The 23,581-nt window shown below is 44.6% G+C and overlaps 1 protein-coding gene across 1 annotated transcript in view; it reads left to right on the top strand.

The window, feature by feature from the left end:
- Positions 1-13,264, top strand: part of Rtkn2 (rhotekin 2) — a 73,479-nt gene extending 60,215 nt beyond the window's left edge. Inside the window, exons 12-14 of the mRNA XM_032889236.1 lie at positions 5,717-5,879; positions 10,071-10,178; positions 11,461-13,264. Coding sequence (XP_032745127.1) covers positions 5,717-5,879; positions 10,071-10,178; positions 11,461-11,993 — 804 coding nt within the window. The 3' untranslated portion in view covers positions 11,994-13,264. The remainder of the gene's footprint in view (positions 1-5,716; positions 5,880-10,070; positions 10,179-11,460) is intronic.
- The last annotated feature ends 10,317 nt before the right edge of the window (positions 13,265-23,581 follow it).

Genomic DNA, 23,581 nt, shown 5'->3' with positions numbered 1-23,581 from the left:
GGGACTGCACTGTGGTTCACGTGGACCGGCCGTTTCTCCACCCTTTCCATTCTCTCACTGTGTAATAACTCATACATTTTTGTATCTGTCTAATTATTTGGCTTTAAAATACATGGTAATTTTCCTTGATGGCGTTTTTCTCGTGATGTTCAAATGATAGTTTTGTTTAAGGCCACCTTAAAGGCCATGTGATCAGCTAAGTTTGGTAACCCCTAATCTATGACATGTCCGTTACAGTCCTTTGCTTGGATTGCGGGGAGGGGCGTTCTGCTCCCTGACTGTAATTCTTGTCCTTCTAAACGGCATTTCCTGTAAGGCCGAGTCGGTTCATTAATTTTCATAGCGAGCCTTCTGTGGAAATGGTCACATTCAGGGATCAAAAACCTAAAAGCCATTCCCCACATACTTTCAATCCAAATTTGAAAGGACGATTTACTTCTTCAAAGCGATTGCTTCAACGTCACAAAACTTCACTCCGATTGTCATTGGGCAAGACACTCAGTGATGGTACTTAACAACAGTCTCCGTACACCGCAGAAGCTTTATGATCCGTGGGGTGGGAAAGAAGCTAGAGTCTTCGAGATCAGCAGTCTGTTTTGATTTACATACTAGACATCAGTTATTTCAATAATGGATCTGTCCTGAACCAATCAATAACTCTACTTGGCGTGATAGGTTTTATTGAATTGTCTCGAACATGCTTTTAAGTATTATATTTATCAAGCTCATTTAGAAAGCCCAGTAACCACAGATCGCGTGGTATGCTTTCCCATTCATGGTAGTCATTTTGATATCGGAACCCTGTCAGCTACACGGTTGTCCTTTATTAAATATAGGCGCGACAAATGTTATTTAGTAGCACTTTCCTCAGGGCGTTTATGTCTGACTGACGCTATTGACAGAAATCGAAGGTAACTATTTCAAACTGATATTGGCCGTGCCCGACCCTTGGCTTAATCGATGACTGAGTTATACAGTTCAGACATCCCCTCCGTGGCCTGTGGATGTGCGCATGCTCCGTCGCCAGACCCGTGTCAGCGCTGATGTCAGCAGTGGTGTCGGTTTTAAGCACCACTCTTTTCATTCTCAATCAACTGGGCTTGAGACTTGTCTTTGTGACATATTGTGAGGAAGGAAGGAAATGTCGCCCGTAGCACAGACAACTTAGAGGCAAGAAAGACTTTCTAACAACATATTTTATTTTTAAATTTTCAAGATAGTACAGAACAGTGTAATTGAGCCCCTCTCAAGCATTCTGTTCTCCCGTACAATCCTAAAGATTTTACTTGTGTATTTCCCAGTTGTATAATGACAAAATATATTTTATATACATTTAGTCATATGTAGTTAATAATAATAATAATAATAATAATAATAATAATCAGACAGTGCTCCCATTTCCCAGTAGAAGGGATTCTGTAACCATTTGGGTCTGATTCCAGATCGAGGACCTTACTTGAATTAGCTGGAGCTGTTTGTGTTTTTTTTTTTTTTTTTTTTTTCGGAGCTGGGGACCGAACCCAGGGCCTTGCGCTTGCTAGGCAAGCGCTCTACCACTGAGCTAAATCCCCAACCCCTAGCTGGAGTTTTTGAATGGCTTTCCTTGCTGTTTCCCACCTCCCCTCCCCAACACACCACCAACATAGTTTATTTATTGAAGAGAAGAAACAATCATTCATCCTACGGAGTTTCCCATAATCTCAATTCCTGTTTGTGTCTCTGAGGTTTTGGGACGGTGATTGGGGTTGGTATGGAGCAGGAGTATATTTTGAAAACACGTGTCTGTATGCAGAGGGGTAAACTACATTGAGCCTGCGGCTCCTTTTGGCACCCATCTGTGGTGCTGCTTAAGGTCTTTTCCTGCCATCTGTAAGCTGTCAATATCTTAGCAACCTGTGTCTACTGCTAGGTTATCTCTAAGACACAGCTGGGAGGAAGCAGGATGTGCTGCGTGCGTGCGTGCGTGTGTGTACGCGCGCGCATGCGTGTATGTATGTGCCTGTCTGAGGGTGAGTTTGAGTATATGTGACCAAAACAACTAACATCCTTCAAAAGTGGCCATTGAGATAGTTTATAATTGTTATGCGTTTAGAATTCAAGGGCCAGGCACAATGTAGCCCTCTCCTGTTTTTTCTTACTGATGCTTATGTTGTCCCGGGGACTAACAGAGTCCTTCAGGCGGTATTCTTGAGCGGAATCTTGCAGTCTTCAATTTCCGGTGGGACAGCAGACTTGAGAATCGTCCTCGCCCATGGTGACCCAAGCGTTTCCCCCAGAGTGTTTTGTTTTGTTTTGTTTTAAGGAAAGGTGCTTAAAGAGGATCATAAATCTGGGTGCGGCAGTAGGCTTGTCTGGAAAGGGTGGAACACATTTTAATTCAAGGTGATAGAAGCCAAAAGGAAAGTTCCCCCACGACCTCGGAGTGTGTCTTTGCTGCGGAGTTGAGCCCTCGTGGCCTTTTCAGGGAGCTCTTCCTTCTTACTCCGCCGCCGTGCACAGGGACATCCTGAGAAGCAAAGTCAGAGCAAGCTGCCCATCAGCGTAATCCCAGGTCCGTCACAACCCGGAAGAACTGCGTAGAAAGCGTCCTCGGAGACTGCAAGGACCGCGCATGCTTAGTGCTCTCAAACCAAACACTTTTTGGATGGTAGAAAGAGTAAAGCAGGAACCTGGGTCCCATCATCTGCTTCTCTTCTTGGAATGTCTGTGAGCAACGCGCTTGGGTTAGAGGCTGGTCCTGGGCGGTGGTGTACTTCATTCTGGTTCATTCTTTTATTCAAACCGTGCAGCCACTTCCTGGTGCTAGATACTAAGTGGTCCTTGAGATACAACAGATGCCGTGACCGGGTCATTTCCAGACTGTTCGCTTTTGTGTCTTTTGAGGGGAGACATCGAGTATCTGTCCTTGCTATGAGTCATAGAATATAGGTTCCAAAACTTATCCCGCTCTTTTCTCATGGCTTCATCTTTGAGGAGGATAGAGGTGAGCCTGTTTTGATGTCACCAGTGCCACAAACAGCTTGGGTGAACTCCAATAGCTGACAAGCCACACTTGTGCTAATCTTTCTTTGACAGACAGTGTTTAAGTACAAATATTCCCCATTAGTTAAATTATTTGGGTGATAAGGTATAATTTAATCTAAATTCTGCATTTCATTTTCACTTATTACAAAAAGCAAACGAACAAGCAAGAGTATTTGACATTCCTCATGAGACAGAGAAAGGCAGATCCCTGAGTTCATACAGAGCCTGGTCTACATAGTGAGTTCAGGCCAGCCAGATCTGCGTAGTGAGATCTCTCTCAAAACAAACAAAAACCCTATCTTGGGATGTTTAAAACCTGTAACAATGCCTATGGGTCCTGTAGTTAATGGAGGATGTTATGTTCATCTACACTGTTGACTTGGATTTACTTAGGATATAAATGGTCTGCTTCCTCATTCAAGTCACTTCATTAGAAACAATACCTTGTTGAATGTGTAAACACTTATGTGCAAAGAATCCCATTTTCTTTACTTAGTTGAATCTATTTAATCCCATCTACAGGAGTAATCAGGAATTCATGTTGAAGGGAAATTAGGTAGAAATAGTCAGATGCTCAAAATATTTATCTAACCCCCCTCTCCCACTTGAGTTCAACCTTCAGTTAGGATAAGAGCAGCATCCTGAAGATTTTTCTAGAACTATATTATCCTCTGCAGTTGGTAATAAAACCATGTTTTAAAAGAGATGGGTTGGTTGTTGGTGTTTGGTTGATTGGTTGGTTGGATGATTGTTGGGTAGTTGATTGGTTGGTTGGATGATTGGGTAGTTGATTGGTTGGTTGGATGATTGGGTAGTTGATTGGTTAGTTAGATGATTGGGTAGTTGATTGGTTGGTTGGATGATGGGTAGTTGATTGTTGGTTGGATGATTGGGTAGTTGATTGGTTGGTTGGATGATTGGGTAGTTGATTGGTTGGTTGGATGATTGGTTAGATGGTTGGTCATTGTTGGATAGTTGTTTGGTGGTTGATTAGTTAGGTAGTTGATTGGTTGGGTAGTTGGTCAGTTGTTGGTTGGTTAGTGAGTGGTTAGTGGTTGGCTAATTGGTTGGTTGCAGCTTTAAAGGCATTTAGCAGGCAGTCTTAGCTTTTTTTAATGTTGTATATGTGATTACTTAATTCACAGTTTGTTGCCTGCAGGTAGGGATGTACAAAGACCTTGTCACTATAAAATCACTGTGTTGACCCTATGTCACACTGCAGTCTAGAGGCTGTCTGCACTCACTGACTTCCCTGTGACCATCAGGCAGACCCATCCCAAGATGACTGCCAGTCCTGATGTTTTGTAATATTCTGGAAGTTCAAAGACACACAGCTGCTTTCTGCAGCTGATGTGTTCCCATGGATTCTGGAAGAATTAAATCCTATAGAAAATAATTCCCTATACGGTACCGATAGGATTTACCCATTCTTCAGGGAATAAAGTTTTCCTTCCAACCCCACCACTTCCCTGAAACTCACAACACAGTTTTTGCAAATGTGTGTAGGTGTGGGCTGTCACTTTCTCCAACTCCTAATCGGCGTCAGTAGCTGCAGGCCAGCGCATTCTGCACTGCAGAAAGGGTAACTGCCTCCTCCCTGTAAACTGGACTGTACTCACAGGGGCCTTCCGGAGCGGCCGGGTGTCTAAGTGAGAGGCTAGAGTTGAGTTGTGCTCTTTGGAAGAGTACTTTCCCTATTTTTATATCAAATACAATAAGGTACACCATTAAAGTTTAAATGTTTAAATGTTTTTATTTCCAATTTAAAACCAGTTTTTACTTTTTAAACATGTTTCTAAAAACGTATAAATGGCCTCTGTGGATCCCACTGTGTTTCCTTGGGACAGTGCTGCCCTTGGATGTTGGAAAACGAACCTTCTGTCCCAGACGCCATTCCTCCAACATTCTTCAGTCTAAGCCACCTGTCCTTGCCATTACTACTTAGCTGTATGTGACTTGGGGACTGGCCTCTGCCTTCCAGCACCATGAATGTCACGGCATTGCCTTACCTGGTACCACTCAGAAAGGCTCTGAGATTTCTAACAGGGCTGAGACCATGGCTCCTGTGGTATACTGTTGCGTTCATTCTCGAAGGAATGGCTTGAACATTGGACTTCTACAATTCACCCAGATCTTGACCTGTGAGCATTACGAGTGAATGTGACGTATGAAATGAATGTTATTGATGGAAACCTGTTTGTTGGTTTAAATAAAAGACTGTAACATTTCTACCACTTCAACCAATAACACTGTAATATGTATGACTATTTGAGTGAAAAGGGAACAGACTTGACTGATTCGGTTTTACGACGGTTGCAAACGTAGTTGATATCTAACCACACTAAAGCGATGGCATGCTGCACTTGCTTTACCACAATTCTAAGATGTATTTAAGAGGCAGGAAACCAGGATCCTGATGGCAGCTATGTCCCAAGAACATATAATTTTGAACTTACATATATATGTGTACAGTATACCCAAAACTCTCTTAATGAAAAGAAAAATGTTTCTTGAAGACATTCTAGATTGGAGTTTGAATGCTGAAAATCCTTCAAGTGACATATTTTAAATTTCAAACCATCAACGGTAAGATTATCCAGTTGGCATAAATGCAGTAGCTGAGCGGTAAATGTCGTTTTGATCATTTCCGAACTCTTTTCTTAGAAACCACCAATTTTATCCTAATTTTTAGGAAACCAGGATCCAGGCCATGGAAAAGGATTCAAAGAAAATGCACTGCTTCTCCGTCCTCACCACGGCTGCTGGGCGAGCGGTGAGTCACATCTTTGCGGCTGACGGCCTAGGAGACTTTCAAGAGTGGATGGACGCTTTCCGGCAGCACCGCTTTGATCTCAGTAAGTAGATATTTGCGTTCTCAAGCAGTGTGTTCACGTGACCTGGAAGGCCAGACACAGCCATCCAAATTCTAAAATAAAGAACTTACAGCGGGGATTTTTCTCATTTAAATTTCCTGAAAGCCATGGCCGTGTACCACGAACCTGTTCCAGATAATGATCATCTCCGAGGAGTCTCGTTTTTAGTAACCTTCTTCTAACTGCAGGACTGCCATGATATCATCTCATGCTTCCTGCAGAGATGAGTTTTAGCCCCGTGAATGTCTGTCCCCATCTCAGTAACACAGCCCAGCTCCATGCAGAAAATGCGTAAGGATCTCAGGTTTCCTCCTCCTTCCGTGGGAGCCTTGCTCACCGGTAGATTCTTGGCCTTGGCGATACACAGAGCAACCTATGCATTGTCTGAGATTTTGCTTTGGAAATGGAGCTGTTGGTGACGGCTGCTTCTGAGCCAGCTAAGCCTCGTGTAAGAGTCAGCCAGGATTTCACGTCGACAGAACGCTACAGGCTCGTGCCATCGAGTCACTTGCAAGCAAACGAGTGGACGCTGTAAAGAGATGGCACCTGCTGCTATCCTGCAGGTCCCAGGCCTGCTCTGATGTGCAGTGGACGGCGGGATGGAGGTTGGGAAGGGGGCGAAGACAGGCACTGAGTGTGGAGATGGCTTGCCTCTCTTGAGGGAGGTGAATTACTTGACTCTATGCCAAGATGAGGAAAAGGAGACCCAGAGAGGCCTGTGGTTTGTGTCATTGCACTAGGGGAGTCCTTTGAGGTGCTTTCCTCAAGCACCACCCTGAGGCACAGTCTAGGTTCTTCTCCAGGTTTAAGTTAGCTTCAGTTGCTGCGACCATGTAGGCAGGAGTGACCTCAGAACCAGCCTGTGTTCTATTACGTTGTTTCTCTGAGACTGTGTCTCACTATGTCCTGGCTCCTGCCTCGGCTTCCCAAGTGCTGACTTGGTAGGCATGCAGGAGTGGTGATGTAGTAAAGACATGTAGCCCAGGCTAGCCTTGCCTTGAAATCCTCTGGGATTACAAATGGCACTGCGTAGGCCTGGTCAAGAGCCTCCTCTCTTTTGCTGATTGTAGTTTGAATCTTGACTGCTTTCCTAGGCTCTCTGATTCAGACAGTCTGACTTCCAAAAAGCCACTTATTTTAAGAAATGATTCTTGGCAGTATATGCTTTATGTGGGCATAATAACAGAGAAGGTAGCAATTAAAGCTAGTCCAGAACATTCTAGTACCAGTGGGACCAGAGGAGGACCCATTTCTAGGTAACTTCTCATGTGTGTCACTTTGAAGCTAAACCCTTTTTTCTAACCAAGTTGTGCCAGTCTGCCATCTTTAGAGTGCAGCTCCTCCTACATTTTATACTTTGTATGTCAACGAAGCACAGATGGAATTCTTTATACTACCTGAACCATTACATTATATGTAGTACTATCATTTTCTTAATGTTTTTGTCATTTTTAAATTAACAGTCAGTTTGTGCCTCTCTATGTGTGTCTCTGTATCTGTATATGTGTAAGTGTGTCTGGTGTGTGTGTGCATGTGTGTGTGCATGTGCATGTGTGCCTGTGTGTGTAGGAATGTATATGATACAGCACGTGTGTGCAGGTCAGAGCCCAGCCTATGGAAGTCAGCCCTCCTCTTCCTCCGTGTGGGTTCAGCATTGAGCCCCTTTCCACTGAGCCACCTCATTCTAATTTTCTTATCGACAAGCGTGCCTTCCTCATCATGGTTGAAGTACAGTGTGTAGTACAAAGTAGAAGAAGACAGCAAGAATTGAATAACATAAGAATAATTTAATATTTGGGTCAAATTTCAGTTCTTCAGCCCAACTTATAAAGGGAAGCCTAGGAGAGTAATCGAATGAGAATTCATGAGGAAGTGTTATTAAACATAGGTGTGCTTAGCCGTCATCACCGTGGTCTAGAGGGTCGGGGCAAAGGGGATGCTGCCTTCCTGTTTGTGAGCTTATACAGGAGGTGTGGCCCCTGTTCTATATTATAGCCAGTGGCTAGGAAGGATAGCTCAAAGAGAGCATGTTTGAACAAACTTGGATCATTATAGGTTTCCCCCCAAATATTTACTACAAATACTGAGTTACATGAATAGCTTAGCGTGAGACGTCATTGTGATAGGGAACACGGACAATAAGTAAATATTGTGACAGAGGCACTAGGATGCTAGCAGGTAACAACGCTCACAAGCCTGAAAACCTCAGTTCCGTTCTGAGGGGCCCTGTGGAGGAAGGAGAACCTCTGCAGGCTGCCCCCTGTGCCCACAGTAGTGCCATAGCATGAGTGTGATTACATGCACACACACACTCACACACACACTCACACACTCACATACTCTCTTACACACACACACTTGCATGCACACACACCTCACACACACATTCCACACTCTCACACACACACACACAGACTCTCACACACACACAGACACACATGCACACTCACACACACACACACACACACACACACACACACTCACACACACACGCACACACACACACTCTCACACACACACACACACACACTCTCACACACACACAGACTCACACACACTTGCATGCACACACACTCACACACACACTCACTCACACACAGACACACACATGCATATACACTCACACACACACACTCACGCACTCACAGGCACACACTTGCATGCACACACTCACACACACAGACACTCACACACTCACACACACATTTGCATGCATACACGCGTGTCTAATAAGGCAGCATCGTGGGAAACATCTTGAATATTGAGCAGGTTATGTGAACACAGTAGATCGTCCCTGATACCAGCCTCACATTAGCGTATTAGCTGTCATGTATTTCTGTGTAAACAGACCTAGTCACTGCAGAATGTTTCAATGTATAATCGCCTCTGGCATCAGGAGCATGTGGATGATACAGAGTTGTGTTCCCCACCTGGCATGGCTAATATCCTGTTTCTAGTGCAGCCATGTAGCACTTTATCTTAAGATCCCCCGTGCAGAAATCATCTCTTCCCAGCATGGTAGGTCCTGGAACCTAAAGGAGAAATACTGGCCCAGTTAGAATGAAGCATCATTTTTTTCATTAAATACTATGTTTCCCCCACCGCAACAAAGAAGGAAAAAAAAATTAGCTCTTACATATTTATCTAAAATAAAGGGGGGGCTGCCAGTTCCAGCTTGTGGATTCAGACCCGGGGAGGAACCTCTACAGCTGTGTCCTGGGGCCTTACTTCCTGTTGGTTTGCTGTGTGGTAATCAGCATCATAATAAAATGCCCTGAAAGGCTTTTGATGCGTCTTAACTAGTTATGGTAATGGATTCAAAATGCAGGCATTTATTGCCGTGCACCACGACTACAAAATGAATATGTAATAAACACAAAATGTCTTTCAAATTCTTAAGCCACGGAAAACTAGCATGTTGGACAGATCGAATATGTGTATTCAGACCACTGAGACAAGGGGAGAGAGTGTTAACCTTAGAAGGTGTCTGGTGTGTCGTCCCCACTTTTCTAGTGATGCAGGCCTGCGTGCTTTCTATGATGTCACTGGATAGACACATGGTGTTGTGTCTCGGGAACTCAGCAAATGCCTATCTTTTTTTAGCTGTAGAGGAGAACTGAGTCCCAAAACCTTAAGGTTTGAGTAAGTGAAACAGCGGTGACTATTAAACAATTCTCATTTCTCAATTGGAAACTCAAAGATATGTCTGAGGACTTGGATTCTGTATTTCTCCCTCGGTCTGACAGCTGGATTTCAGTGGGGATTTGCCTTTCAAACATCTGGAACACTGGATGTCTTTCTCTACAGTGAAGAAGAAAAGCTGTGTACTCTCCTTTCGATGTGAATATGAAATTTAATGTGATTGTGGATGGTTTCGTGTGGTGAGGTACCGCTGACCTCAGGATCTCAGTGTCTCCCCAGAACTGGTTTCTCGTTTGTTTGGTTGGTTTTTAAATGAATCACCCATGCAGAGTCGGCTTTGGAAACTGGATTGTACTGGGTTTTTATGTGGGCTTCTTGAAAGCTTGGCTTTATTGATAAACTGTTAATTTTCTAACACACACCCATTCGCACGCGGGCACGCACGCACACAAAGGGCTGATATTGGGAGAAAATGAAATATAGCCTCACATTTATCTTTCAAACTAACCTGCCCCTTCCTTTCTCTCTTAGGCCACTGGAAGCATTGTTGTGAAGAACTTATGAGAATTGAGATTATGTCACCACGGAAACCACCTTTGTTCCTGGCAAAGGAGGCGACCTCAGTGTATCACGATATGAGTAAGTGGGCGGGGCTTGCCGCTTCCAAGCCATAGAGTGACCGAAAGGCAACCTTGTCCACACCCCAGCCGCTTATTGACATTAAAATGCTAAAAATTCTCAGGGCACAGTCAAATTGAATTTAAAAAAAAAAAAGAGAGAAAGAGAGGCTATGATTATAGACTGAGGAGCTCATGTTTAATAGATGAATTAATACAAAATTAATGAGCGCGTATTTTTCATAGTTCGAATGCTCATGATCAAGCCAAAAAAAAAAAAAAAAAAAAAAAAACCTCCAGGCTTTAAAGAATAAAGTCCTCAGCTCATGGGACTCAGAAAGTATGGACGTGCAGACTCTAAGATGTAATCACGTTCAGCTAGTATTGTCTCTGTTTTATCAAGTGGCTTTTGCTGTTGTTTGTTTGTATGACCAATAGGGAAATATTAATGAAGGAAGCATTCACCTCTGGTCAGAAATAACTAGTTAAGTCTAATTCAAACATTGGTCTTTCTAGAGTTTCTGTTTCTCTTTCCCACCCCTTGAAAGGTGTTAATCCTGTGGGGTAGCCTCCCCCATGGTGCTGGGATCAAGCACATCTGGACAGTAGTGCTGGACTCTATCTGCCAATACGCTTGCAAGGCTGTGTGCACGTGCGTGTGTAAGTGTGTGCATTCACGGTCTTAGATTCCTTTAAAACTTCAGAGACACGAAGCAGGAAACATTGGTCTCCGTTTTCTTACTTTTCTCAAGGGAAATTTTACCCAGCATCCTTAACACCGAAGTTAGTGCGAAGGTTTGGGACTCCTGCCCTTGGGTTTTTGGAGGATTTTGTCTGTTTGCTTTTCCTTTTGTCTTTTATCCTCAGCAGAGACGTCAAGGGTCTGTAGGGAAACCTGCTGGCTCCTTACCCCATCCCCTTTTACATAGGGAGCTTCCTAGTAGGCAAAGGAAGTCTAGGAAAAGTTACCACATAATAAACAGTTAAGCTAAGAGTTCAAGAAGCGCTAGGATGTGTCTGTCCGCCAGTGCTGTGTATGTGTGAATGCTATGCATTTCCCCTATACTGCGTATGTTGAATATATGATGTCTATGTATAAGTATGATAATGAGAGCCTTGCTTGGGGACTCTTTTGATAGGCTTACTTTTATAAATCAGTGTTTTTATTATACATCCTGCTCCCAAGTGTTTAATGGTCACTACAGGTAGAATATTGATTTGGAAAATAAGATCTTATTTGGATAAAGTATATATGGTCATTGGGGTTTTTTTCCCCATAAAGTCTCTTCTTAAAATTATTACAGGCATCGATTCACCTGTGAAACTCGAAAGTGTGACGGACATAATACAAAAAAAAATCGGAGAGACCAATGGACAGTTCCTCATTGGTCGGGAGGAGGAATCCACAACACCCCCGTGGGCCTCCGTGTTTGATGGCAGCCATGAGATGGTCATCCAGAAGAAAGTCTTGTCCCCAGCAGGCAAACCAGCCCCGGATGGGAGAAGGAAAAAGAGACGCGCTCCCCTCCCTCCTACGGATCAGCCTCCCTTCAGTGTAAAGACGCAGGGTAGCACGGGTCAGTCCAAGGACAGCAAAGCCCAGGTCGGTGTCTCTGGGGCCCCGTCTTCAGATCGCAGACTGTCACCGCCTACGCATCACCTCCAGAATCCAGTGGCTGCCCCTCGCAAACTTCTCCCCACCAGGAAAAGCAGTTCAGAGGACAGCGGGCCCACAGATGATAAAACCAGTTTGGACGGGAAGCCAGTGCCAGCTCCAAGGCAGAAATCCATCAGAGACATTCTGGACCCTCGATCGTGGCTCCAAGCACAAGTGTAGGAAGCCTATACTGTGTAATCCAGCTGTAAGGCTCGGTCAGAGGCATTGTGAGTGTAATGTTAGGTAATCGTAGAGGTAAAGACCAGAGCAGTTTCCGGAAGCCATTAATAAGTGGTTAGATACAGAAAAGCACCTTTAAATGGAGAATTGGATTTCCCCTTTACTTCTCCTTTCCATAATATCAATGATTTCTCCCCACAGAACAAAAGAGGAAATTTCTAGACAATATCTTACTCGTTGGAAGGGTTAATTTATTCCTAATTTTGTAGCAGGCAGTAGACAGGCAGCAGGCATTAGAAGCATTGATTTTTTTTTGGGGGGGGGGTGAGTAAAATGTGTTCAATACAAGCCACATTCTCATTGTGAGAACTTTAATACTTAACGGAGTGCTTCAAAGGTTTTATTCAAACCACAAATTACAGAATCCACCCAAGGAAATGTGTCTGGTCAGCTTTCTGGGATTCTCATCTAACAGTCCTCTGGATCTCTCCCCTCTGTTGTTTAACTTGATGATCTATAGGGTTGACCTTTTTAAATTCCTGGGATACATTTTCGAATATTAAACCCTTTATCTTTAAAGGGAATTTGTAATCTGCTATTCGAAGTCATTTCCTTGATGAGCCCTGAAATCCTGTTGACTTCACCGCTTGCAGTGAGGCCCACGCTTCCTAGGGAGTGAAGTGGATGTGAAATGTCCCCCTTCGTCCTGCTTGCCATGGGATGCTAATCTCCGTTGCGGCCTCTGGAATTCAGGGAGACAAGTCGCTGACTAATGCCTTAAATTTTTACTTAATACTTTAAAAGCAGATGGCAGATTCAAAAAATTATCAGGAAGGTTGACCGCAGTAATTTTCAGAATTAATCCTTTTTCAATTTTTTAATTAGATTTTCTTTTTTTTTTTTATTTTGAGTAAGGGCTGATGTCTGTTATTGATATTGTCTGTTAAAAGTCATATTCATTCAGTAATCACATTGGCGTCATTTCCATAGGAGGTAATTTCCATAGCAACTAATCACAGTGACCCAAACAGGATTATAAATTGAATGGGGGGATAAATAGCAAGAGGATGAATATCTTAAAGGACAAAAAGAAAAATCCACTTTTTATAATAACCCCTTTTGTAAACAAGAGTAGCGGAACAGTTTTAAAATGTCATCAGAATTTCCAAGCAAACTTCCCAGAGGGCATTTGCACCAGTTCTGAAAAGTTCAGGACCTCCCTCGCCCTAACGGGTACCATAATCCATCACGCTGAAGGAATGAGTTCTGTCAGTCTGTAAAATGGCCGACCGAGGTATTGATGGGACCAACCATTCACCGTTTTTAGATAGCAGAGAAGGATAGTTCGTCTGTCCGTTGCTTGCCCAGGAACCCCCAGTAAGAAGGGGAACCCGGGTCCAGTGACACACAGCCCTCGGTGAAGGTAGAGACTCCTACGCCCATGGAAACCCGAAGAATAGATGGGTGTGGTTTTGGTTTTGTTTTAATCTAACTGAAAGGGTCCGGGAAGGCTTGGTGGTAATTACCATTTCTTTGCTTTCTTTTTAATACCTATTTTATGTATATGAGTACACTGTGGCTGTCTTCAGACACACCAGAGGAGGGCATCAGATCCCACCATGTGGGTGCTGGGACTTGAACTCAGCACCTCTGGAAGAGCAGTCTCTTAGCCGCTGAGCCAGCTCTCCAGTCCCAGTAATTGCCCTTTCAGTACATCAAAGTGCGTTGTTTTATTGCTTAAAAATGCCTCTGTTAGCCCTCACCGACATCTTCAACATTCTTATGAACTGTTGATGGAACCTCTTTTTTGTTTGTTTGTCTAAGTTAGAAAGTGCTGCTGGCAAAATTGTTTCTGATCCCTGGCACCCAAGTGCCCCTACCTCGAGCCCCTGTGCCCCTCACTTGCTGCGTTCCTCTATTCAAGCCGGGATTTAAATACTCCGGTCGCCTTCCGATTTCTTGTACAAGTTGCAGCTGGAAGAATTTAGGGTGTGTGCGTGCGTTCCTGTGCGTGTGCATGTGCGTGTGTCTGTGTCTGTGTCTGTGTCTCTTCCTGGAGACATTCTGAAGGAGTTGTGTTCTTAGCCGGCAGCTTTGAACCAGGTCTGAAATCAGCCTCCTTCCTTCTTGGTGGGTGAAATTCTGCCCAACCCCCACCAGTTAAAGGAGGTCCCGCTCTGTACCACTCTGCTCATCAAATGCTAGGCCACACTCACCCTACACAACAAAAGAGAAGCTGTCCTCTCTTTTACTCCTCCCTCCTAACTCTTCCCACCTTCCTTCCCCCTCTTCTCTCATTCCCTCACAACTTAAAAGTGCTGAGATACTGACTGGCGGAGGGATGCGTCATGTGATAGAAGAGGTGCGGCAGCTTCATGTGTCCTTCTGATTTGTTTCTTTGCTATCAGATCTTGATGACATTATAATTGGAGGAACTTAATTATGGCGCTTTCGAGGATGCAAAGATAACGTCTTGGGCAGTTGCATCTACACCTCAAGGTCTGTGCTATAAATTACACAAATTATAAAATAAGTGTCCTTATTTTGACATCTTTCGAAGAGGAAGAACACCCTTTTAAACATAAATACGCACATCTCAAGGTAAAATCCACCAAAAACACCAAGCATGTCCGCGTTTGCTGATCTCACCACTCCATACACAACTTTTAAACAGATATGGCTACGTGTATGGAAAACTATACATTCCTTATCAATATTTGTCCCTGCCTTTCAGGAGAAAATGTCCCTCACCTAGCACTGTTCATTAAAAATCAGTAGGAGCTTAGAGACCACCAGTGCAAGGTAGGCAGGCCATGCTGGCCATTCTTCCTTTCAGGTACCTCAGACCTACTGTGAAGTTAATTAATTCAGTCCAAAATGAAATTATAGGGGCATTTGGTGGAGTTTGTATTCAGTGCCATTTAAATGCAATCGCCTGTACAACTCAGCAGGGGCAGCCATGTTAGAGATGCAGCAGATGCCGAGAGCAGGGTGGGAGGGGGCGGGGAGGGGGGATACAGGGATGCTTCTTGTGGTGAATTGTATCTCCTGACCAGAACTTTCCAGAACTCAGGGATACACTCAAGAGGGAGTTGGTGGGTAGCAGTTAAGGTGCAATTAATGACCATTTACATTCCGGCAGTTGTCTTCTCCGCCCTGTTATGTTTCAATAGCATTTCTAGACAGGCGGGGGGATGGGGGTGCTTTCCTTTAATCTCAGTGGCAGGGAGGCAGAGGCAGGCAGATCTCTGAGTTCGAGGCCAGCCTGCTCTATGGACTGAGTTCCAGGATAGCTACACTAAGAAACCCTGTCTTGAAAAACCAAAAGGAAAAAGCATTTCTATTTTAAAATTTTTATCGAGATATTTCTCTCTCTCTCTCTCTCTCTCTCTCTCTCTCTGTGTGTGTGTGTGTGTGTGTGTGTGTGTGTGTGCATGCATGCAAACATGTGCGCCCATGGAGGCCAGAAGAGGTCCACCTCGTGGAACCGAATCACAGGTGAGCCTCTCTCAGTTGCTGCGAAAGAACTCCTGCTCCCGCAAGTTCTCTTAACGTCTGTACCATCATCTATCCAGCCCAAAACCTATGTTAACTACTTTGTTATTGTTAATAATAGTTCCATGAACACTGTTGTTATACATTGTGTATTTCATCAACCCTGGGTGAAAATAGCACTTTTGAGTTTTTTTAAACGGACTTTTTTTTTCTTTTTAAAAACGTTATTTATTTGTTTGCTTATGTATTAGCTGTATGTGTCTCCGCCCACAAAGGAAGCCAGGTGACAACCTGCGGGAGTCAGTTCTCTCAGTTCTCTCCTTCTATCAAGTGGGTCCTTCGAATGGAACCCAATTCCTGTGTTTAGTGGCAAGCGTCTTTATCCACTGAGCCATCGGCCAGCCCCCACCTTTGACTTTTTAAATGGCAGAATTTCATTTGAAAGTAGATTGTATTCTTTTTCTAACTTGTTGAACTGTGTTCCTTTAACCATATGTGGATCAAATGTTTGGATTAAAAAATAGTAGTTCTATCAGACTTTTTGTTAATGATCAAAGGTACTTGAGTGTAATCTAAGTCACATAATTAAAACCTGTGTAGTAATTAAAGGACTTGATTCGTGAAGACATTTTCTAGCATGTTCTCTGGGGTTCTCCTTCTGGGCTGACCTGGTAGGGAAGAATGGACAGTTAGCTTTAGAGGGAAAATCACAGTCAGGTATTATTAGTAAGCTCAACATCCGGGCAACTTGGTGTCCTTCATGGTTGAACATTTGCATGGAATCCTAGGCAGAGCCTGTGACCCCCAAAAGTCTTTGAGGTTACCCAGTTTTTAGGTTATCAAGCCAGGAATTCCCCCTGCCTGTGAGTCACAGGCCACAAGGACATACCCTGCATCAGTTTTCCTGCCTCATTCTTAATTTATTCTCTTGGAGCACATCGAGGAGAGAAGTGGCAACCCTTCCTTGAATCCCCCATTTCCTGATTTTATTTCTAAGAGTGTTGTCAGGTATAGTATTTTACATTTCTTTCCAAAAGAAAAAATTTCCATTTCTCTTGGGAGAGAGGATAACCAATTAGTGGGTGTGGATAAAAACACCTTAAGGTTGAGTGAATTAAGAAAAATATTGTTACAGAAATGTTTGAAAGCCTTTTTTTTTCCTTTGTGAGTATAGGAGAAGGGGCTGATCCTGGCATGCTTAACAATTAAGCGAGATCATGCAGAAAATTACGTTTTCAATGGGTAGCAATTTGCTTTCAGGAAACCTGGTCATCTCTTACCTAGACTACTAAAGGAGAGGTCACTTGAAAAGACAGCGTCTAGCTGTAATTTTGTCAGGCCTCAAACATGTTTCAGAACACTAAAGTAAATTCCTTTACATGGGGAAGAGTTGTGTCCTTGTATCAAAATATCTACAGGAGAGAAGACGAATAGGGCTGAGGAGCTGGCTCAGTGGCCATGAGGACCGAGTTCAGTCCTCAGGACTCACCTAAGTGGCTGAACATAGCCATGTGTGCCTGTCACCACAACGTTTGGGACCAGAGACAAGATGATCCTGAGAACTCACTGGCCCAAACCCTAAGTCTCCAGTTCAGTAGGCCCTGTCTCAAGGGAGTAGGGCAGGGGGCAGTAGAAGAAGACAAGATTTCATGCTCTGGCCCCCTAGTGAGCAGATGTCACACAGAGAGACAGAGACAGAGACAGAGACAGAGACAGACAGAGACAGACAGACAGAGAGAGACAGAGAGAGAGAACAAGTTTCCCTTTGGTTTTATTGAGCTTGGTTATCTAGTTGAAAACATTTTTTAACTTAGGAAGTTTACCTCAAAAGGAGAAAAAGTCTTGAGAATGATCGGTCTAAACTCAAGCATTAAAATCAACGGATTGTGTATGTGTGGAATGTAGACCTGTAGGTAAGAACCCTAGGATGGGGGTTGGGGATTTAGCTCAGCGGAAGAGCGCTTGCCTAGCGAGTGCAAGGCCCTGGGTTCGGTCCCCAGCTCCGAAAAAAAGAAAAAAGAAAAAAGAAAAAAAAAAGAACCCTAGGATTGGACAGTTACATTCTGTAATTGGTTTTATGTCCCTCAGTCATTAATATTTTTTAATTATGTATATGGGTGTATGTGTCTGTGATGGTTTGTATGTGCTTGGCTAAGGAAGTGACACTATTAGAAGGTGTGACCCTGTTGGAGTAGGTGTGTCACTGTGGACGTGAGCTTTAAACCCCCATCCTAACTCCTGAAAGTCAGTATTCTGCTAGCAGCCTTCAGATGATGTAGAACTCTCAGCTCCTCCTGAACCATGCCTGCCTGGATGCTGCCATGCTCCCACCTTGATCATAATGGGCTGAACCTTGAACCTGTAAGCCAGCCCCAATGAAATGTTGTCCTTATGAGTTGCTTTGGTCATGGTGTCTGTTCACAGCAGTAAAACCCTAACTAAGACAGTGTGTGAGCACATACATGAGCAAGTACACTGAAGGCCAGAAGAGGCCATGGGATCTCCTGGGGATGGAGTTACAGGTGGTTGAGAGCCACTGCTTGGTTGCTGGAAGCTGAACTCACGGCCATGGTCCCTGCAGAGACAATGGGTGCTTCTCAGTTTCCCAAGTTCTCTCCTTCGTCAGGAAGTTCTCGCGAACTAGGAAAGGACACTCGCCACTTTCAACAGGCCTTGTCTGAGCTCATTAAGGCGTCCTTCAATCCTGTGAGTGGATCCAACACGTTCTCAATAAATCACCCATTTAATTCTCCTCTTTGGCTTCTTCAATCCTATCTGGTTTCTACCCAAAGTAACGAAGGCCACCTCACACTACAGGGGTCGGTTTAAACACCACTTCCTGTCCGTCCTCCCAGATGGTACCCAGGAGAGTGGATCTCCTAGCAATGTTTTCGGGAGCCTTGTGGTCAGGTCGGTCCTACCCAAATCCTCCCTGCGACAACACTGGGCAGAGCTTCGGTCACGTTACTATGAGGAGTTTGGAGGTGTGTCCAGTGGGCTGGCTCAGGAAGTTTGTGTCCTATATGTCAAGGGGGTTCTCTGTAAAGGGGAGGGTGGCTGTCCACCACCCCACAGAGGTAAAGCACAATAATATACATGAACCTGGGCTGTTCCGCTGTGTCGGACGCTAGCAGAGGCTCACTTGCTGGGTCCTATCCCAAGAACATCAAGATGGTTGCTGTGGGTTCTCCAGATCAGAGAGAGACATTGGCAGCCATTCCTGGCCTCTTACCAATTAAGAAGCTGAGAAAGTAAGTAAGTGGCTTGTCTGAGGCTGCGTGGCTTAGTGAAAAACAGGAACTAGAGTCTGGTTTCCTCCCGTCCTACATGAGTGGCTCTTTCCACTCACTCTGCCATGCGGGTGGCAATGCCAGCTTTTCCTAGAACCGACACCCAAGGCTCGTCATGTCCAACATAGAGTACCTTCCTTCTGCCGTGTGGGTCCTGTGGATTAAACTGAGGTCATCAGACTTGGTGGCGAACCTCTTTGCTCTCTGAGTGGTCTCACCAGCCCGGTGCGGGCTTTTTTTTTTTTTTTTTTTTTTTTTTTTTTAAATAAAGGAGAGTGGAGCATTAAGTTGTACCCACATTAGATCCCTCAGCAGGATTGAAGTGATTACTTCTCTTCTTTTGTAGGGAAGGCCTGAGGGCAAAAGGCGACCCACAGGAATGAACTGATTGTAGAGCACACAGGGCAAGTACCCAGGGAAGATCTCAGATCTCTCTCAGTCTCTCTCGATCTCTCTCGATCTCCCCCCATCCTCCCCACCTATTCACACACCCCCATGCCAAGTCTTTCTTAAGTAGCCTATTATGAGACAGTAAGCTTAGCCCACACTTCTTTAGGAGAAGTAGAAGTCGTGGGCTATCCTTCAACTATGCTGGACCATCCCACAGAAAGCAGCGGCCCAAGAATTAACATTATGTAAACCGTAAAGAGAGGATTTCCCCTTTAGAATTATTTCAGTCCAAAGCAGTCACTCAGGAGCTATAGGATGTTGGAGCAGATGTATCACACACGATTCTCAACATTAATGGAAAGACTTTAAGTTTTCTGCTATAGATCTTCTGAAAGTAACTCAGCATGACGCTCCTACTTGTTGCCGGGGCATTTGGAGATGGAGGCCAATCTCTAACCTCGTGTGATTGCAAATTAATTGGGCTGATTAATCATGGAGTTCTGTTTCAGTGTCAGAAAAAAAAAAGCACTTTCTATGATCAACAACTGGCAGTAAAATCATTATCTTACAATGTGCTTTTGCCCCACCCCCGCAACCCAGAACTGTGCTCCGAAATAAAATCTTACTTAGACTTTCACTAAGTAAGAGACTTTCACTAAGATCTGCATCAGAGGAGGAAGTGAGCGAGGAGCGTGTGTCCATCCACCATGACGCTCCGCCCACCTTACTCTCCGACTTCCGGTGGTTTCTTCCGGTATGCCTTTTACATCTTTCAGAGTAGTTTAAAGATCACTGATTCAGCGTTTTCCTCAAGGACACGCTATCTGGGAACCCAGGTGATGGTTTAATGGATAAGAATATTTGCTGTAGAAGTGTCAAGTCCTGCATCTGGATCCCCAGCTCATGTCAAAAGCTGGATGTGGCCAAACAGATCTGTAACCTATTACCGCAGTTTGTGTAACCACCAGGCTAGCCCTTCTGCGCTGTCTTCCACGTGTGTGCGCACACACCCGAACCCATATCCATGTTACACACACACACACACACACACACACACACACACACACACACACACACACACACACACTAATTAAAAATAAAACCTTAAAGCTATTTCACTTCAGCGCCCAGGAAGGAGTATACACGTGTACCTGTGAGAGTGAAATGTCAGCCAAGGCCAGAAGAGGGCGTCCAATTCCCAGGAACTGGAGTTATAGATGTTTGTGAGCCACCATGAGGGTGCTGGGAATTGAACTTGGGTCCTCTGAAAGAGCTTGCGTTGCTTTTAGTTATGAAGGGCTTACAAGGGAAGGTACCAGAATCTAGAGTGTTAGGAGTAGCCGGATGGCGTCATTCCCCACTAGTCAGTCCCAGTGACACTGTGGGATTGCGAGTCATGGCTGGAGTACTTCCTTCAGCCCCACTTCCCCCCACTGCTTCTCTGTGGAAGGCAGAGTCACTCTCCATTGCCCTCCACATTCACTCCTTCCTATGATCTAGAGTTTCCTTTGGCAGTGTCAATGCCAATTCTTCCATTCTTTGTCTTACCTATCCATAAAAAAGAGAGCAAGCGTGACCTGCTGAGGACCAATTACTGTAGCGACCGTTACCTGCGTTATGGAGAAAGGCGCCTGTTTTTCAACTCCTTGCTGTCCAACTGGCCACATTCAGTGAAATCTTGAAATGGATTGTAGAAAATTCATAAATGCAAAATGATGAAAGATTAAAATATATGTGTTAAGAGAAGGACCGAGGAGGGGTCGGGGAGGAGGGAGGGGCGGGGTCCAGAAGGATGACTGACAGCCCTGGGCTTTTTTTTTTATGCTTAGCACATCTTACAAGCCTACAGTAAGCATCAAGCATCCGCCGCCAGCTGGCCCTCAGCTGATCAACTTGAGCCTGTTAAGACCCAGATCATATAAAATGGTACCAAAAAGGCTATACCCAGCATGTAATCAACTCTATATAAAAATCCCAAGAAAACCATGCTCAATAAATGATTGCTTCTTTGGCTATGATTAGCGCCCCAACCCCAGTCATTGTCACGTGGACAAGACAGCAGATAGACTGTAGGAAACGTACAACTTAAGGTTGGTGGGGAGTTAGCGGCCATGTATCACAGTACCCTCAATTCGAAATAGTGGTTGTCTTAGTTAGGGTGTACTATTATTGCTGTGATGAACCACCGTGACCAAAAGCAACTTGGTGTAGATAGGGGAAGGGAGGGTTTATTCAATCACAGTTCCATCAAAAGCAGTGAGGGCAGGAACCTGGAGGCAGGAGATGACGCTGAGGCCATGGAGGGGTGCTGCTTACTGGCTTGCTCCTCATGGCTTGCTAAGCCTGCTTTCTTATAAAACCCAGAACCACCAGCCCAGGGATGGCGCCGCCCACAGTGGGCGGGGCTCTACCAAAGGAATCAGTGATTGAGCACATGCGCCACAGGCTTGCCTACAGCCCGATCTAATGGAGGCGTTTTCTCGACTGAGGCTCCCTCCTCTGATGACATAAAACTAGCTAGTACCGGGTTGGTGATTTAGCTCAGTGGTAGAGCGCTTGCCTAGCAAGCACAAGGTCCTGGGTTCAGTCCCCAGCTCCAAAAAAAAGAAAAAAAAAAAAAAAAAAAAGATAAATTCAACTTGTTGGGGATTTAGCTCAGTGGTAGAGCTCCCCCTCAGTCCCTGAACCAAAAAAAAAAAAAAAAAAAAAAAAAACTAGCTAGTACCATAGTAAACTAAGTAAATGATATCATTTCCAGAAACTGGAATCTCCAGCCACTTCTTAAGCCCCGTCCACACTCCCACACCCCCCACCCCGTTAAGTAGCACCTTAAATACTACAAGGCTTTCCATACTGAATTTCCTGAAACAGCATTAGTGAAGAGTGTGGCAGATTTTCTATTCAGTGTCTGCCAGAGACTCTCTTTCGATGTTACAGTGTTATTTGGGCGGTCCTTTTGTGTTCAGTAGCCAACGACCCTGGTAAGTATCTTGACCATTGGGGGTGGGGGGTGGAGAAAGGGAGAGGGAGAGGGAGAGGGAGGAGGAGAGAGCGAGAGAAAGAGAGAGCGAGAGAGAGAGAGAGAGAGAGAGAGAGAGAGAGAGAGAGAGAGAGAGAGAGAGAGAGAGAGAGATTATAACAAACCATTATGGCATTCAACGCTGATATTCTGAACACTCAGCTAGCTAATCCACCCACCGATGGGGTGAACTTTGAATTGAATGCTTTGAAGACTAAAGTCAAGTAAATCTTGATACAAATCAAAGGTTACAGAAATCTTATTTGACAAGAGACATGGGCAGGAATGCTAAAATTGAGGCTGTTTGGGGCGGGAGGGAGAGAAATACTCATTCCACAGCCTCCTTAATGAAAAGTGACTGATCAAACTGCCTCCTGGTGAGGAGCAGAAACGGGTCTTTTATTATTCCAACACTCACTGTATTCCACCCACAGGGACATCCATTTACCCGCTTTGGCCCCGCCCCAAAGTTCCTGTGTGCTGGGTAGGCGCTGAGAACACTCAGTGTGGTTTTCAATGTGAGTCAAGTGAATGAGAGGCTGTCCACACACTCCATATTTCCACAGAAGCCTTCCTAGAAGTGGAGGGGAAAACTGCAGTGAGAGCCTCCTTTAGAGAAGTAGAGCTGCAAGGCCAAGTGGCGCACGCCTTTGATCCCATCTCTGTGAGTTCGAAACCAGCCTGGTCTACACAGTGAATTCCAGGCCAGGCAAAGTTATATAGTGAGACCCTATCTAGAAATAGAACTAGAGAGTAGAGTTATGTGTGGCGGTGTACCTGTAACCCCAGCACTCAGGAGACTGAGACAGGAGGATTGCTGCACCTGCAAGGCTAGCCTGAACTACAGTCATTTCCAGACCAGTCTGGGTACAGAATGAGTGGCTGCCTTAAGAAAAGAAGAAAAGTCTATTTTATTTCCCCTTCTGAGTGAGATTCAAGCATCCTTCCTTGTAGTCTCCTCACTATGTGGCTTTCTCTGGGTCTGTGGATTGTAGTCTGGTTACCCTGTACTTTATGACTAATACTCACTTATAAGTGAGTACATACCATGCATGTCATTTGAGGACTGGGTTACCCCACTCAGGATGATATTTTCTAGTGCTATCATTTGCCTGCATGTTTTATGGTGTCCTTGTTTTTCATAGCTGAGTAGTATTCCATCCTGTACATGAACCATTTTTTCTTCATCCATTTCTTCAGTTGAGGGACATCTGGATTGTTTCTAGTTTCTGGCTATTACAGATAAGGCCGCTCTGAACACAGAGCAGCACGTGTGGGAGAGGGGATGGAGAGGGGCGTGGTATGGTGGGGGAAGGTTGCATCTCTAGGACATGCCAGAGACCTGGGATGGGGGAGGCTCCAGGGTATCGATGGGGGTAACTCTAGCTGAGACT

Source organism: Rattus rattus, chromosome 18 (assembly GCF_011064425.1).
Source record: "Rattus rattus isolate New Zealand chromosome 18, Rrattus_CSIRO_v1, whole genome shotgun sequence".
Classification (NCBI taxonomy): domain Eukaryota; kingdom Metazoa; phylum Chordata; class Mammalia; order Rodentia; family Muridae; genus Rattus; species Rattus rattus.
Note: the sequence above shows the minus strand (reverse complement) of the source record. Positions and strands in the feature narration are given on the sequence as shown.